Below are 13,944 nucleotides of genomic sequence, written 5' to 3' on the forward strand. Positions count from 1 at the left end.
GTACATTACATTTAATTTTGGACTTGTTTTTATGGTGCAGATTTTTTTTTAAATCACAATTCCATTTCTATTTGTTTTGTCTTTTAAGTAGTCAAACTTGCTTTCTGAGATCTTAGTATAAAATTTCCCCTTCTAAATGATAAAATTATTTGTACTTGAAGAAGGTAAAGGAAGTAAGGGATTGAAAAAAGTTTTCCTTTTTTTAAAAAAAAAATTAAATATAAAAAACCCACATAACTTACTTTGGAAAATTCACTAACCTCTTTTTAGCCAGTATGCAAATAAGAGTTACTTATGTGGTCACATACCCTTCTCTAACAGTTGGAATCCCTAAAGGGTAGTGGCATTTTGCAGACATAGAGACAAGTAACATTATGTCAGTTCAAGAAAACACTGAAATCTGAGGACAAATTCATACCATCTTCTGTCAGTGGTAGACCCAAATGACCCAGAATCATAAACAGTAATTGTTGGTTTTAGTTCATTTTTTTAAAATGCCCTCTACTTAAAGCATTAACTTCAGAAATTATGAGTTAACATCCATGTCAGGATGGATGCTCAAAAGAGAAACAGAAATAGTCTTGTAGTATAACTTGTCAGTGCAAAGACCACAGCCGCCACCACCACCTACTACTACCTGTTTTCATTCAATGATTTCAAAATCTAGACCCTCAGTTTTGCCGACACATCACCTTAGAAGATACTGATACCACAAACTTTATAGGCAACATCACTAGATGAATGAGGAGGGGAAAAGAAGTTATGTGTTGTAAGCATTCTCTGCACTAATCTAAGTGCTTTCCATAGTACAAACACTCAAAATACTTAATAATTTCAGTAACTCTCTGAACTCATTAATCTGTATAATACTTCCATTGGTACAAATCACAACACAGCCTTGCTTTCTCATCCTGGAAGAAATCCCTCCATAAATTCTCCAAAGAGTGTATATTTGGATTTATACTCCCAGCTACTTTCAAAAAGATTTAAAATGACTTACAGATTTAACATAATGCAAAACAGGATAAATAAGGATAAGATTTAATTATGATCATTTAACTCCTCTTAGGCCTAGGAAATGAGAATTCTAATAAACCCTACAGTCTCTTCCAAATCTAGAATTATAAAATTTTGTTCTAAGTTTTCTGTCAGAGGTGCAGCTAGGTGGCACAGTGAGTAGAGCACTGGCCCTGGAGTCAGGAGGACCTGAGTTCAAATGCAGCCTCAGACACTTGACACATGTACTAGCTGTGTGACCTTGGGCAAGTCACTTAACCCCAATTGCCCTGCCCAAAAAACAAACCAAAAAAAAAATTTTTCTGTCAGCCCAGTTTAAAAAAGCAAAGTATTTTCTATTGCCTAGTTTTCATTTTCTGACTAAAGAAAACACACAAGTCTTTCATGTCAAACATTTTCCTAAAACTAAACTCAAAAAAGTTCATGGAAATACACATATAAGTAGCATTTATGGTTTTGCACAAGATGGAAGATGATTTGACTCCTTACAAAGCCAGACATAAAAGCCAGGAAGAGGATATGATTGAAGTCTATCACTCTGTCTATGGATAGAGTGAACACAGAAAATCACCAGGTGGATCCTTCTTTAATCAAGTCTAGAGTATGAGTACCTTGGGTTGCCCTCAGAAAAGTGAATTGACTATAACCCAGTACTTGCCAAAGGTTTCCTTGAAACACCTGATATTTGAGAAAGATAACACTGTGGAGTGTTAGCTAGTTTCTATAACATCTCTGTTTATATTGGTAGCTCACCAGAGATCAAGGTCTTAACTTACCTTCCAGAAGAAATATCTTCACAAAGTTATGACTTAAAGTTTGCCCTCACTATTGCTCAAAGATGTATATGAGGATTTCTAGAGGATTTGAAAAAAAAAATTTTGTTTTGTACTTTGCAAAACCATGCTAAACCAGCAAGCTCTCTGTGAGAAGCCACATAATAAACTCCTTGCATTTGTTTAGTGCCAGGAAAAAGTTAATCCCTACTGCCAAACTCATATGCTCTCTTTTTATCAAACAATTAGATGTACAACACCATTTGTTTCTCTCTTTGCCTTAGCTACCAAGAAGCCAGAGGCTAGATTCAATACACAGCTGCAGTCCAATGTGCCTACTAATACCTATCTTCTTGCCCCTCTTAATTTATTTTCTGTTTTTAATTGGGTAAGGTTTTTTAATGTTTTTAACTTTAGAAACCCACTCAAATCATTTTTGGAAGTAAGAGGATTATAAATCCTAATGAATTATGTTTCTAACTTATGTTCCCTTAGCATACATTTTTAAAATAACTTAAAAATTTTCTTAAAAAGTTTCAGAGAATAGAATATAAAACTCAAATCTTTACCTTTATTTTCTTCATAGTTTGGTTCTTTTCAAACTGTTTAACAAAGTAGTAATCATCAAAACATTTGGTGCTAGAAAAGAAATAGAACACCTAAGGTGGCACAGTGGATAAAGCACTGGGCCTGGAGTAAGTAAGACCTGAGTTCATATCTGGCCTCAGATACTTCCTAGCTGTATGACCCCAAGTGCAAGTTACTTAACCCTGCTTGCCTCAGTTTCCTCATCTGTAAAATGAACTGGAGAAGGAAATAGCAAACTTCTCTAGTATCTCTGCCAAGAAAACCTCAAATGGGGTTCAAAAAGAGTTGTACACAAGTGAAAGCGACTGAACAACAACAAAAGAAATAGAGAAGTTGATCAGTGGAATAGATTAGGTACACAATATACAGAAGCAAATGAGCATAGTAGCCTAGTGTTTAATAAGCCCAAAAATCTAGCTCCTGGGGCAAGAACTCACTATGTGACAAAAACTGCTGGGAAAATTGGAAAGGATTCTGGCAGAAACTAGGCTTTGAACAACATCTCACGTGGTATACCAAGATAAGCTCAAAATGGGCATATGATTTAGACATAAAGGGTAATAACATAAACAAATTAGGGGAACATGGAAGAAATTGGCTATTAAATTTATGGATGGGGAAGAGTTAATGACCAAATGAGTTATACAGATTCAGAAAATGTAAAATGGATGATTTCGATTACATACAATTAAAAAGTTTTTGCACAGAGCTTTCCGGCAGGGGGGGAGAGGGGGATGCGGCCAGCGCTGAGATGGCATTAGGAAAGCAGGGACTTGCATGAGCTCCCCGCCAAGTCCCTCCAAAAACCAATAAAAAATGGCTCTGAACAAATTCTAGAACTGCAGAACCAGCAAAATAGCACAGGGAAGCAGGGCTCCAACTCAGGACAGCCTGGATGATTGCTAGGTAAGGTCTATCACACACGGAGCTGGGAGCAGAGCAAAGCAGAGCCCAGCGTGGGCAGCGACAGGACCAACCAGATGGGGAGCCAGGTGGAACAGGCCCTACCTAGTGCCCTGAATCAGTAAGCTGTGGCAATTACCAGACTTCTCAACCCATAAACACCAAAGACAATAAAGAAGGTTAGTGGGAAAAGCTGCGGAGGACAGAGTAAAAGGAGTTCATGGTTCAGCCACCACCCTGGGGGCAACGGAGGTGGTGCAGCTACAGAACTACAGCTGCAGTTGCTTCCAGCCCCAGGTCCACCTGGTGGGAGGAACTAAGTGGCAGATCAGAGCAGGAGAGCAGAGCCTGCTTAAGATCTGAGTCCAGTCCAGGTTGGCAGTTCTTGGGGGAGGAGGAACGCTGGGGTGGCAGAGCTGGCTGTGTTGAAATAGCTCTGAAAACAACAGCGCATCCCCTCAAGCTTGGAACAAAGTACTCGTAACTCTACAAGCAGTCATACCCTGATGAAAAACTTGAGGGTCAAGTAAGTTGGCTGGGAACATGGCCAGGCAGCGAAAACGGACTCAGATTCAGACTTTGGAATCTTTCTTTGGTGACAAAGAAGACCAAAACATACAGCCAGAAGAAGTCAACAAAGTCAAAGAGCCTACAACAAAAGCCTCCAAGAAAAATATGAACTTTTCTCAGGCCATGGAAGAGCTCAAAAAGGATTTGGAAGAGCAAGTTAGAGAAGTGGAGGAAAAATTGGGAAGAGAAATGAGAATGATGCGAGAAAACCATGAACAGCAAGTCAATGACTTGCTAAAGGAGACCCAAAAAAATAGTAAAGAAAACAACACCTTAAAAAATAGACTAACACAAATGGCAAAAGAGCTCCAAAAAGCCAATGAGGAGAAGAATGCCTTGAAAGGCAGAATTAGTCAAATGGAAAAGGAGGTCCAAAACACCACTGAAGAAAATACTACCTTAAAAATGAGATTGGAGCAAGTGGAAGCTAGTGACTTTATGAGAAATCAAGATATTATAAAACAGAACCAAAGGAATGAAAAAAGTGGAAGACAATGTGAAATATCTCATTGGAAAAACCACTGACCTGGAAAATAGATCCAGGAGAGATAATTTAAAAATTATTGGACTACCTGAAAGCCAAGATCAAAAAAAAGAGCCTAGACATGATCTTTCAAGAAATTGTCAAGGAGAACTGCCCTGATATTCTAGAGCCAGAGGGTAAAATAGAAATTGAAAGAATCCACCAATCACCTCCTGAAAAGGATCGCAAAAAGAAAACTCCTCGGAATATTGTCGCCAAATTCCAGAGCTCCCAGGTCAAGGAGAAAATACTGCAAGCAGCCAGAAAAAAACAATTTGAATATTGTGGAAACACAATCAGAATAATACAAGATGTAGCAGCTTCTACATTAAGGGATCAAAGGGCTTGGAATGTGATATTCTGGAGGTCAGTGGAGCTAGGATTAAAACCAAGAATCACCTACTCAGCAAAAGTGAGTATCATGCTCCAAGGCAAAATATGGATTTTCAATAAAATAGAGGACTTTCACACTTTCTCACTGAAAAGACCAGAGCTGAATAGAAAATTTGACTTTCACACACAAGAATTAAGAGAAACATGCAAAGGTAAACAAGAAAGAGAAATCACAAGGGACTTACTAAAGTTGAACTGTTTTGTTTACATTCCTACATGGAAAGATGATGTGTATGATTCATGAGACCTCAATATTAGGGTAGCTGAAGGGAATATGCATATATATATATATGTGTGTGTGTGTGTGTGTGTGTATTTTATATATACATATATGTGTGTGTATATATGTATGTGTATATATAGAGAGAGAGAGAGACAGAGGGTGAGTTGAATATGAAGAGATGATATCTAAAAAATGAAATCAAATTAAGGGATGAGAGAGGAATATATTGAGAGAGGGAGAAAGGGAGAGATAAAATGGGGTAAATTATCTCACATAAAAGTGGCAAGAAAAAGCAGTTCTGTAGGAAAGGAAGAGGGGACAGGTGAGGGGGAATGAGTGAATCTTGCTCTCATCGGATTTGACCTGAGGAGGGAATACCATACACACTCAATTGGGTATCTTACCCCACAGGAAAGAAGGAGAAAGAAGATAAAAAACGGGGGATGATAGAAGGGAGGGCAGATAGGGGGAGGAGGTAATCAAAAACAAACACTTTCAAAAAGGGACAGGGTCAAGGGAGAAAACTGAATAAAGGGGAATAGGTTAGGAAGGAGCAAAATATAGTTAATCTTTCGCAACATGAGTATTGTGGAATGGTTTTACATAATGATACCCATGTGGCCTATGTTGAATTGCTTGCCTTCTTAGGGAGGGTGGGTGGGGAGGGAAGAGGGGAGAGAATTTGGAACTCAAAGTTTTAAAAACAGATGTTCAAAAACAAAAAACAAAGTTTTTGCATGCAACTAGGAAATAAGCTACACAGGCAATGGAGCATAGAAATTTATCTTGCCCTACAAGAAAGGAAGGGAAAAGGGGATGGGAGGGGAGTGGGGTGACAGAAGGGAGGGCTGACTGGGGAATGGGGCAACCAGTGTATACGCCATCTTGGAGTGGGTGGGAGGGTAGAAATGGGGAGAAAATTCGTAATATAAACTCTTGTGAAAATCAATGCTGAAAACTAAATATATTAAATAAATTAAGTTAAAAAAAGTTTTTGCACAAACAAGAACAAGGCAGCCAAAATTAGAAGAAAAGCAGAAAACTGGGGGGTGGAGGAAAATTTGCAACAAGTATCTCTGATAAAAGGTCTCAGCTCTTTTTGTGGTGGCAAAGATTTGGAAACTGAGAAGAGATGCCTAGCAAATGGGGAATGACTGAATGGGTTATATCATGTAAATATGATGGAACACTATTTTGCTATAAAAAATGATGGAGATGGTTTCAGAAAAACTTGGGAAAATTTATATGAATTAATGGAAAGTACAGTGAGCAGAACCAAAAGAACAGTCTATAAGTAACAATATTGTACAGGTAAACAATTGTGAAAGACTTAGTAATTCTGATCAGTATAATGGGTATCACATTTCTTGTCTTCTCAATGGGGAAGGGGCATAAGAGGGAGAGAATTTGGAACTGAAGATAAAAATAAAATTTAGATAGATAAAATAAAACAAGTACCCAGTAGACCCTTGAGGTGCAAGCGTTTCATTAATTTTTTGTATGGTTTTCTTTTGTGAAACACCAAATAATTAGTATGTTAAATATTGTGTTCTTGTTTGAAACATTCTACAAGGTGTTCACCATTTCTAAGGAATTGGTGCCTCGTGTGTTGTCTAAGATAGTGGAAGCTGTTTCTGAAGAGCTAAGTCGACTGATGCAGTGTGTTTCATCTTTCAGCAAAAATGGAGCTTTGCAGGTACCTAACAGTTCTAGTCCATATCCGTCCACATTCAGATGTGCAGATGACATATTTTATAAGTTGATTAAAGTGTGTAGTTAGAATTCAAATTGAAATTATTAAAAATTTTTAGAGTATACAAATGAATCTGCTTTGTGATCAGTTACAAATATCTAGCTGAAAGTTTTACTTTATTCTCTGTTTATTTTTTAAAAGTCTTTTTTTCTTTATATCCTTTTTGTGCATACACTATAGCCTAAATAATAGAAATGACAATTAGCTCATATATTTGTTCAAATTGCCTGACTTTATTCAGAATTCTAAAGCACTAAAAACTGAAACTAAACAATTGCTTTCCAGAAAGAAAAAATTTCATTAAAAATGTGTCATACAACATTAGCAGCCTAATTTTTAGTTAACAAGAAATTCTAAGAATTTTATTATTTTCTTCTTAATTCAAGCTTAAAGAGCTGTCCATGTCTCAGAAGTTGTTCTCTGTATATATAATAAGCTCCTTGAGGGCAGGGACTGTTTCTTTGAAATACTTTGTTCCAGCACTTTGCACACATAATACATTCCTGCAGAGACTTTGAAACCAGTGAGGGCACCTGCTTCATTGCAGACTGGCTTATGATTGACTAACTAAGCTATTGCACTGCCATGTGCTCATTTAAAATTTTAAACTTTGAGTTATCTTTAGAGATTAAAGTCCATATGCCTGACAGGTCATAGGTGTGAGGAAGTAAAGTCAAACCACTTCCTTCTCTGTAGAGGAGGGGAGAAATCAGTAGCCATGGTTCAGAATTTCCTGCCTCTCACCGCTCAGTTGTGCTTTTTTTTTTTAAATACTAGCAGACAATGAATACATACAGTTGAAAAAATCACTCCACAGTTATATTTTGAAAGCATCAGAGAGATAAAAGGCATCTTTAAGGTTTGTTCATCCAGCCTTCTAACTGGTAACAAGAGAACACCTAAATGGTTCTTCTTTGCAACCAAAGAAAAAGTTACCAAAGCAGATTTCTTTGGTTTTCTGCAAAAGATCTCATCCTTTATAGGTTACCTTACTGGTGGGTATCTAAGAAGAATCAGTGCTTTGTAAATCTGCAGTCATTCCTATGCCATTTAGGTGAGTGACAAATTAAAGAATACAGGGAGCTTTAAATCCACTATTGAACCTGTTATGTGAAAGGATGTTTGATTCTTTTAGTTTGTAAGATTAAGAGCACTTTTTCATCATGTCTTTTATGTTTGAAGCACATTTATGTTATTTCTATCTATATCTTGTCCTTAGGCAAGGCTTGAAATCTGTGCTCTGAGAGATACTGTGGCCGTTTATCTAACACCTGAAAGCAAGTAAGATCCCCTATTTTCTTGTTCCAAATCAATAAAATGAAATGTTGTATTAGCAATAAAATTTGTTTTGCCCCAATTGAAATCCTCACTAATGATAGCTGAGCATCCAGAGCAAACCTTCCTAATGCAATGGTATGTCTTCTTAGCCAGTTTTTTGTTCAGTTCCAGGTCTGGAGTTGTTAAAGATTTTTCTCTGATGCAAAAAATTGGGGGAAAAAAGTTTTTTTTTTTAATATCCTCTACCTCATCACTAAGATCACCACTGAAGCAGCAGAGCTTTCCCTGTTTTATAGAGCTTTCATGAAAAATAGAAAATAGAAAATGAATCTAAAACTCTCTTCATAAGAGACCCCAGAGGGCTTTTCATGGGCTGCAGATACTGTCATCTGAAAGGAGGAGCCTTGTGGTTTGTCTGTAAAATCTTTGTAGTGGAAAATTATGTTCATATTTAGCCTATTAAAGTAGAACTCAGCCTTTTCTACTATGAATTTGTCTGTAAATAAACTAAACCCTAGGGCTAAGCAGTCAGAAAATTTTCCTCTCTGTATAGATTAAAATTTTCCTGTTTTTCATTGTTGCATGTGAAATACTACCTTTTTTTAAAGTTTCGTCTGAATTATTGTTTTCTCCATCACTTTCTTAAATCTAGACAATCAACAAAACAATAAATCAAGCCCTGATTTTTAGCCCTTAAGAACTTCTGAAGTATAAACATTCACACTGAAAATTTAACAATCAGCTCTTGTGAGCCATAATGAGCTGGTTTTAGCACAACCCTGCATATATTTTTAAAAAGAGAGCACCTAAAGCAGAAATATTCCTTTTTGATTGTTAATGTGCCTGACAAACCTAAGAGGTCAATAATATATTGCTGCTTCTGCTGTTCTAATTTTGAGACTAGGTCTCCCTATCTTGTCCAGGCTAAGTACAGAGGCCACTCAGGGACCGAATCCCACTGCTAATGGACTGGTTCAGCACACTTTAGGTACCTCCATCCCTGCTCCCAAAGGTGCACCATTTGGGTGCCAGATTTAGTACAAGCACCAGATTGATTTTAGCCCTGCTACTGTTCAGAACTCCTGAACTCGTAATCCTCCAGCCTTAGCCTCCCAGGAGCAAGGATTAAAGGCCTGCACTGCCACACCTGGTTACAGATTTCTTAAGAATCGATTCTTCTCACTCTTTAGAGAATTATGCTCTATATAATTTTTTATTTGTTAATTAGTTTTCCCGCAAGTACCCTTAATATAATTTTTTTTAACTTCTTAGGTTTTTCAAAGGTAATATGCTCATTCATTTAAAACCACTATATAAAGAAATATTATAAGGCCATGATAACTGTTATATATTTATATTATGTTGTACATGTGAAAACATGTTTTAATCTTCCAAATTAATTTTCTACAATGTTGTGTTTTACCTACTTGCCTGAACTAAATTTCTGACCCTTACTATTTCTCCACAAATGAGTAAATTGATTAATTTATAACAAACATTTGTTAAGCACTTAATATGTGTCAGGCACTGTACTAAGCCCTGGGGATAGAAATAAAAAGGACAACATGACAGAGAAAGCAATAATATTACAACCAAAACCTATAATAGGACTTTACAGTTGCAAAATGATTTTTATATTTTCACAGCCATCCTATTTGATTAATAATACAAATAGCATCATGCTCATTTTACAGATACCAGCTTGAAGCCCAGTGATTTAATCATTTTCATGTAGCTGATATGCCAAGGATTTGAACTCAGGTTTCTGAATTTCAAGTTTGGACCTCTCTCCCTTACACCATGCTGCCTAAAGAAACCCAATATTTATTTGATGTATGTATGGATAGTTGATGTGACTACACACATTTGCCTATCGGTTTCACAGTTGTTTGCCTATATTGTGCCTGTAACTATTAGGTGCCTTGAGTATCATTCTCAAGAGGATTATGGCCTTTATGGATTGTTTTATTATTGTTTGATTATAATTTCCCCAAAATTATTTCATTTACTTCACAGTACATAGGCTTCATTAATAGCTTTTATAGTTTTAACTGTCTTAGTTGATCCTTTTTCAACAGTAAGAATTTTCAGTGATCATAGATAGATATTATAAGATCAAATAATGGACCTGGAGTCAGGAAGACCTGAGTACAGATCCTGCCTCAGATGCTCACTCCACGTAGCCCTGGGCAAATTTCTTAACTTCTCTCTGTCTGTCTTAGATTCTTTATCTATAAAATGTTGAGACAGTGTGGTATAATGGGTAAGATGCTAGACTTAGAGCGCAGAAAAGCCTGAGCTCAAATCTGATCTCTGATAAATCTAACCTGAACATTTCATTAAACTTCTCAGTTTCCTCAGTCAGTAAAATGAAAAGATTTTGTTCAATCTCTAAGGTCCCTTCCAACTCTAATTCTGTGATCTTATGATTTATGATCTGATTCATGTTTGATCCAAAATAGACACAAAGACATTTGCCTTTATGCAGACCTACACTTAAAGTGTCTCCAAATATGTGCAGATCGGTCCTTTTTTAAGTTTTCAAAAAAGGGAAATTCATAAAAGTATGAAGTAGGAGGGAACCTTAGAGATAATCTAATGAAAGCTTTTTTTTTTACAGGAGAGGAAACTGAGGCCTAGAAAAGTCAATTAAGTGATTTGCCCAAGATAGCAACTACTTAATATCAGAGCCTGGACTAGAACCTAGATATATTTGACTCCCTAGATAATGCTTTTTCCACATCATGGTTCTTCTGACTCACTAAATAATCTCTCCCAATGTTCAAAAACTCTGAGGAATTTCTTCTACTTTACTTCTAACGTGGACCCTTGATAAAAATTTGAGACCATTTCTTTTCATCCTAGCTTTGAGGGAGGAGGGAAAGAGGGAGAAATTGGGAGAGAGAAAGAGAAAGAAGCCAACCCCTGTTGTTACTACAAGAACTATTTTATCCCAGACACCTTTATTAAAATGTATCCTGGACTTTTCTAGGATGTCTTTATAGCTTCCATCTGAAGCCCAGAATTGACCAGTGTTACAGTCTGTCTGGTATTAAGCATGAAGGGATACTTATTGTTTATTAGTGGCCAGCCTGGAATCATCATCTTGGAGTTGGAAGAGGTCTTAGTAATCATCTAACCCACTACCCAAGAGGTGACTCTTCTCTGTGGTCTGTGGATGAATGATTACTCAACTCTTCTTGAATACCTGCGGTGATAAGATGTGTCCTTCCTCAACTGAGCATCCTGGGGAGCACTAGACACATCCCAGCCCTGCATTTACCAGCTTTGGGAGATGGGACAAGTTTCTTCATCTCTAAAATTGGAATTCTAATTATTGTACCACCTATCTCATGGAGTGTAACAATATGTCAGTTAAAGCCCTGTGTAAATTTAAGGAAGGTTAGCTATTCTTAGATAGCTCTATTGATTAGGAAGCTCTTCCTTATACTGAGCCAAAATCTGCTCCTGATTCTGCCTTGTGAAAGGACAGACAGAGTCTTGCCCGTTTGTCCTGTGCCCTCTCTTCCATCCCAGCCTCCTTCAACAAACCTTCCTCAGCTTGTTCTCCAGCAGGCCCCCAGGTTCTTTTCTTCTGTGTTGTCACCTAAGCAGGCAACCCTGCTCTGCATTTGTGTTATTTGCTTTTACTCCCTGGGGGTGTTTTGCATTTGTCTTCCTGACCACTTCTCCATTTCACCAGCCACCTTGAGCTCTAATTCTATATTTGAAGGAACTGGTCATTTCCCCACCTCAATTCCTCCCTTCTCATCACCTCTGCCTGATGTGATGAACTCCGGGGGTGGCTCTCACCATTTAAGTTGCTGATGGAAGTTGGAAACCCTAGGCATGTTATAGCCCTGCAGACTACTTGTTATGTAGCCTAGGTGGAGAACTCCTCACTGACCCACAATCCACTCATGAGCCCACATAAAAGATAAAGCTTCAACATTTTAAATTTCATTTTCCCTGGAGTCATGTGACCCTAGACAAGTGTGCCCAAGCTCAGTTTCTTCATCTATAAAGTGAGTAGGTTGGACTAGATGGCCTCTGAGTTCCCTTCCATCTCCAGCTAGATTCATTATTGTTTGCTCTATGAGCTTATGGTTCTGTGTCCTGCCTCACTCTTTAAGCAAAAACTTTGGTGGACAGAAATTCCATGTCACTGAAGAGTGTCACCAATTTTTCTTTGTTTCATTTAAAGAAAGACCAATAGGAAGAGGAGTGTAGGAAACAAAAAGAATCTTGGTGATGAGGAGAACAAGGGGACAAGAGTGTGCACCATAGACTGGAGAAAAGAGAGCAGTGGTGATCTTCCTTGGGATAGGCAGCTGTGCTGACGAGGATGGCACCACTGCTACCAAGTGAGACTTCAGCTTCAGCCTCAGTGACTCCTAAAAAGATTTGGTTTCCTTATCCCCATCCTCAGTCTAAGAAACAGTAGTATAAAATACATTTCCCTGGCATTATTGATAAGGCTCCTGAATAAGCTATTCTGAGGTAGGTGAAGATAAACTTCATTCATCCCTTCCCCTCATTCACTAAGTGCCTGGCACTTAGTAAGCGCTGCTGCTTTTTTATTCTTTCAAAAGGGGATGAGTTCTAACTTGTTCTGTAAGAAGCCATACTACAAAGCAATTTTATGCTCAAAACACTTTCCTTTTTCCTAGTATTTTGCTACTTGTAACAATAATTATAACAATGATTTCAAAACATAGAGACCAAATATATGAGAGCAAAATTATGTAGGAACAGGATGAAATGCCATATGTCATCCTTTTTATCTTTTCTGTTTGTAGAGTCATAATGAGGATGTTTTTAGTGAGCCTATAGAGGATTGATGCTTCAACTACATTAAGCGTTTACCTTAGTCACTTGTGCAGAAGTCTGTAGAACATTGAACATAGCAGTATAGAGACGTGTCTCAGGACTGTCTCTATCTGAATTCCATTGAAAAAGATGAAGATGCTGACCAAAGATGATAACTCTATATCTATAGATATAGACACATACACACACATATATGTAATATATAAAACATGTTTTACAAAGTGTTTTACATTCATTATCTAACTTCATCCTCATAATAACCTTGGAGGTCACTGCTACATGTCTTATTGTTCCCATTTCAGAGATGAGGAAACTGAAGCTGAGACAAATTAATAGAAGTTAAATTTAAAGGTCTCATTTTTTGGCTCATTGTTTTTCATGTTCTCCAGTATTTCTTCAGTAGTTCAAGGATCTGTGATTTTGCTGCTGGATTCTCCTACAACCACCCCAGCTTGGAACCCCTCTACTCCAAACTAGAGTTTTTAGAAGTTGCTATAGCTGAAGTTCAGTGGGTCCTGCTGTAGCTTAGTTGGCTCAGTAGATTTTGGTGTTTTGTTTTGTTTTGTTGTTGTTGATAATTTATTATTTATTTGTGTAGAGGTTCTGGGGGAGGGGTTCAAAATTTTGGTCTTCACATTTTTCTCCCTCTCTCCCACCACCCCCCACCCACTGAGAAGGCCAGCAACATACAATTATATATGCAAAATCATGAAAAATATATTTCCATATTAGCCATATGCCAAAAAACAAGAAAAATAAAGAAAGTGACAAAATTATACTTCATTTGGCACTCAGAGTTCATCAGCTCTCTCTCTGTAGGTAGATAGCATTTTTTCATCATGAGTCTTTTGGAATTGTCTTGGATCATTGTGTTGATCAGAGAAGCTAAACATTTCACAGTTGGTCATCATTATAGTATTGCTGTTACTGTGTACAGTGATCTCTTGGTCCCACTCACTTTGCTTTGTATCAGTTCATACAGATTTTCCCATGTTTTTCTGAAACCATCTCCGTCATTTCTTATGGTACATTAACAATCCATCACAATCATATGCTGTAACTTATTTATCAATTTCCCAATTGATGAGCATCC

The 13,944-nt window shown here is 37.4% G+C and overlaps 1 protein-coding gene across 2 annotated transcripts in view; it reads left to right on the plus strand.

Moving 5' to 3' along the window:
- The window catches only part of EXOC2 (exocyst complex component 2), a 228,324-nt gene that overhangs the window by 209,545 nt on the left and 4,835 nt on the right, over positions 1 to 13,944 (plus strand). For both annotated transcript variants that reach the window (XM_036755919.1, XM_036755909.1), the window contains 2 exons: positions 6,564 to 6,686; positions 7,963 to 8,024. In XM_036755919.1, the coding sequence (XP_036611814.1) occupies positions 6,564 to 6,686; positions 7,963 to 8,024 (185 nt within the window). The remainder of the gene's footprint in view (positions 1 to 6,563; positions 6,687 to 7,962; positions 8,025 to 13,944) is intronic.

Source organism: Trichosurus vulpecula, chromosome 1, assembly GCF_011100635.1.
Source record: "Trichosurus vulpecula isolate mTriVul1 chromosome 1, mTriVul1.pri, whole genome shotgun sequence".
In the NCBI taxonomy this organism is placed as follows: Eukaryota; Metazoa; Chordata; class Mammalia; order Diprotodontia; family Phalangeridae; genus Trichosurus; species Trichosurus vulpecula.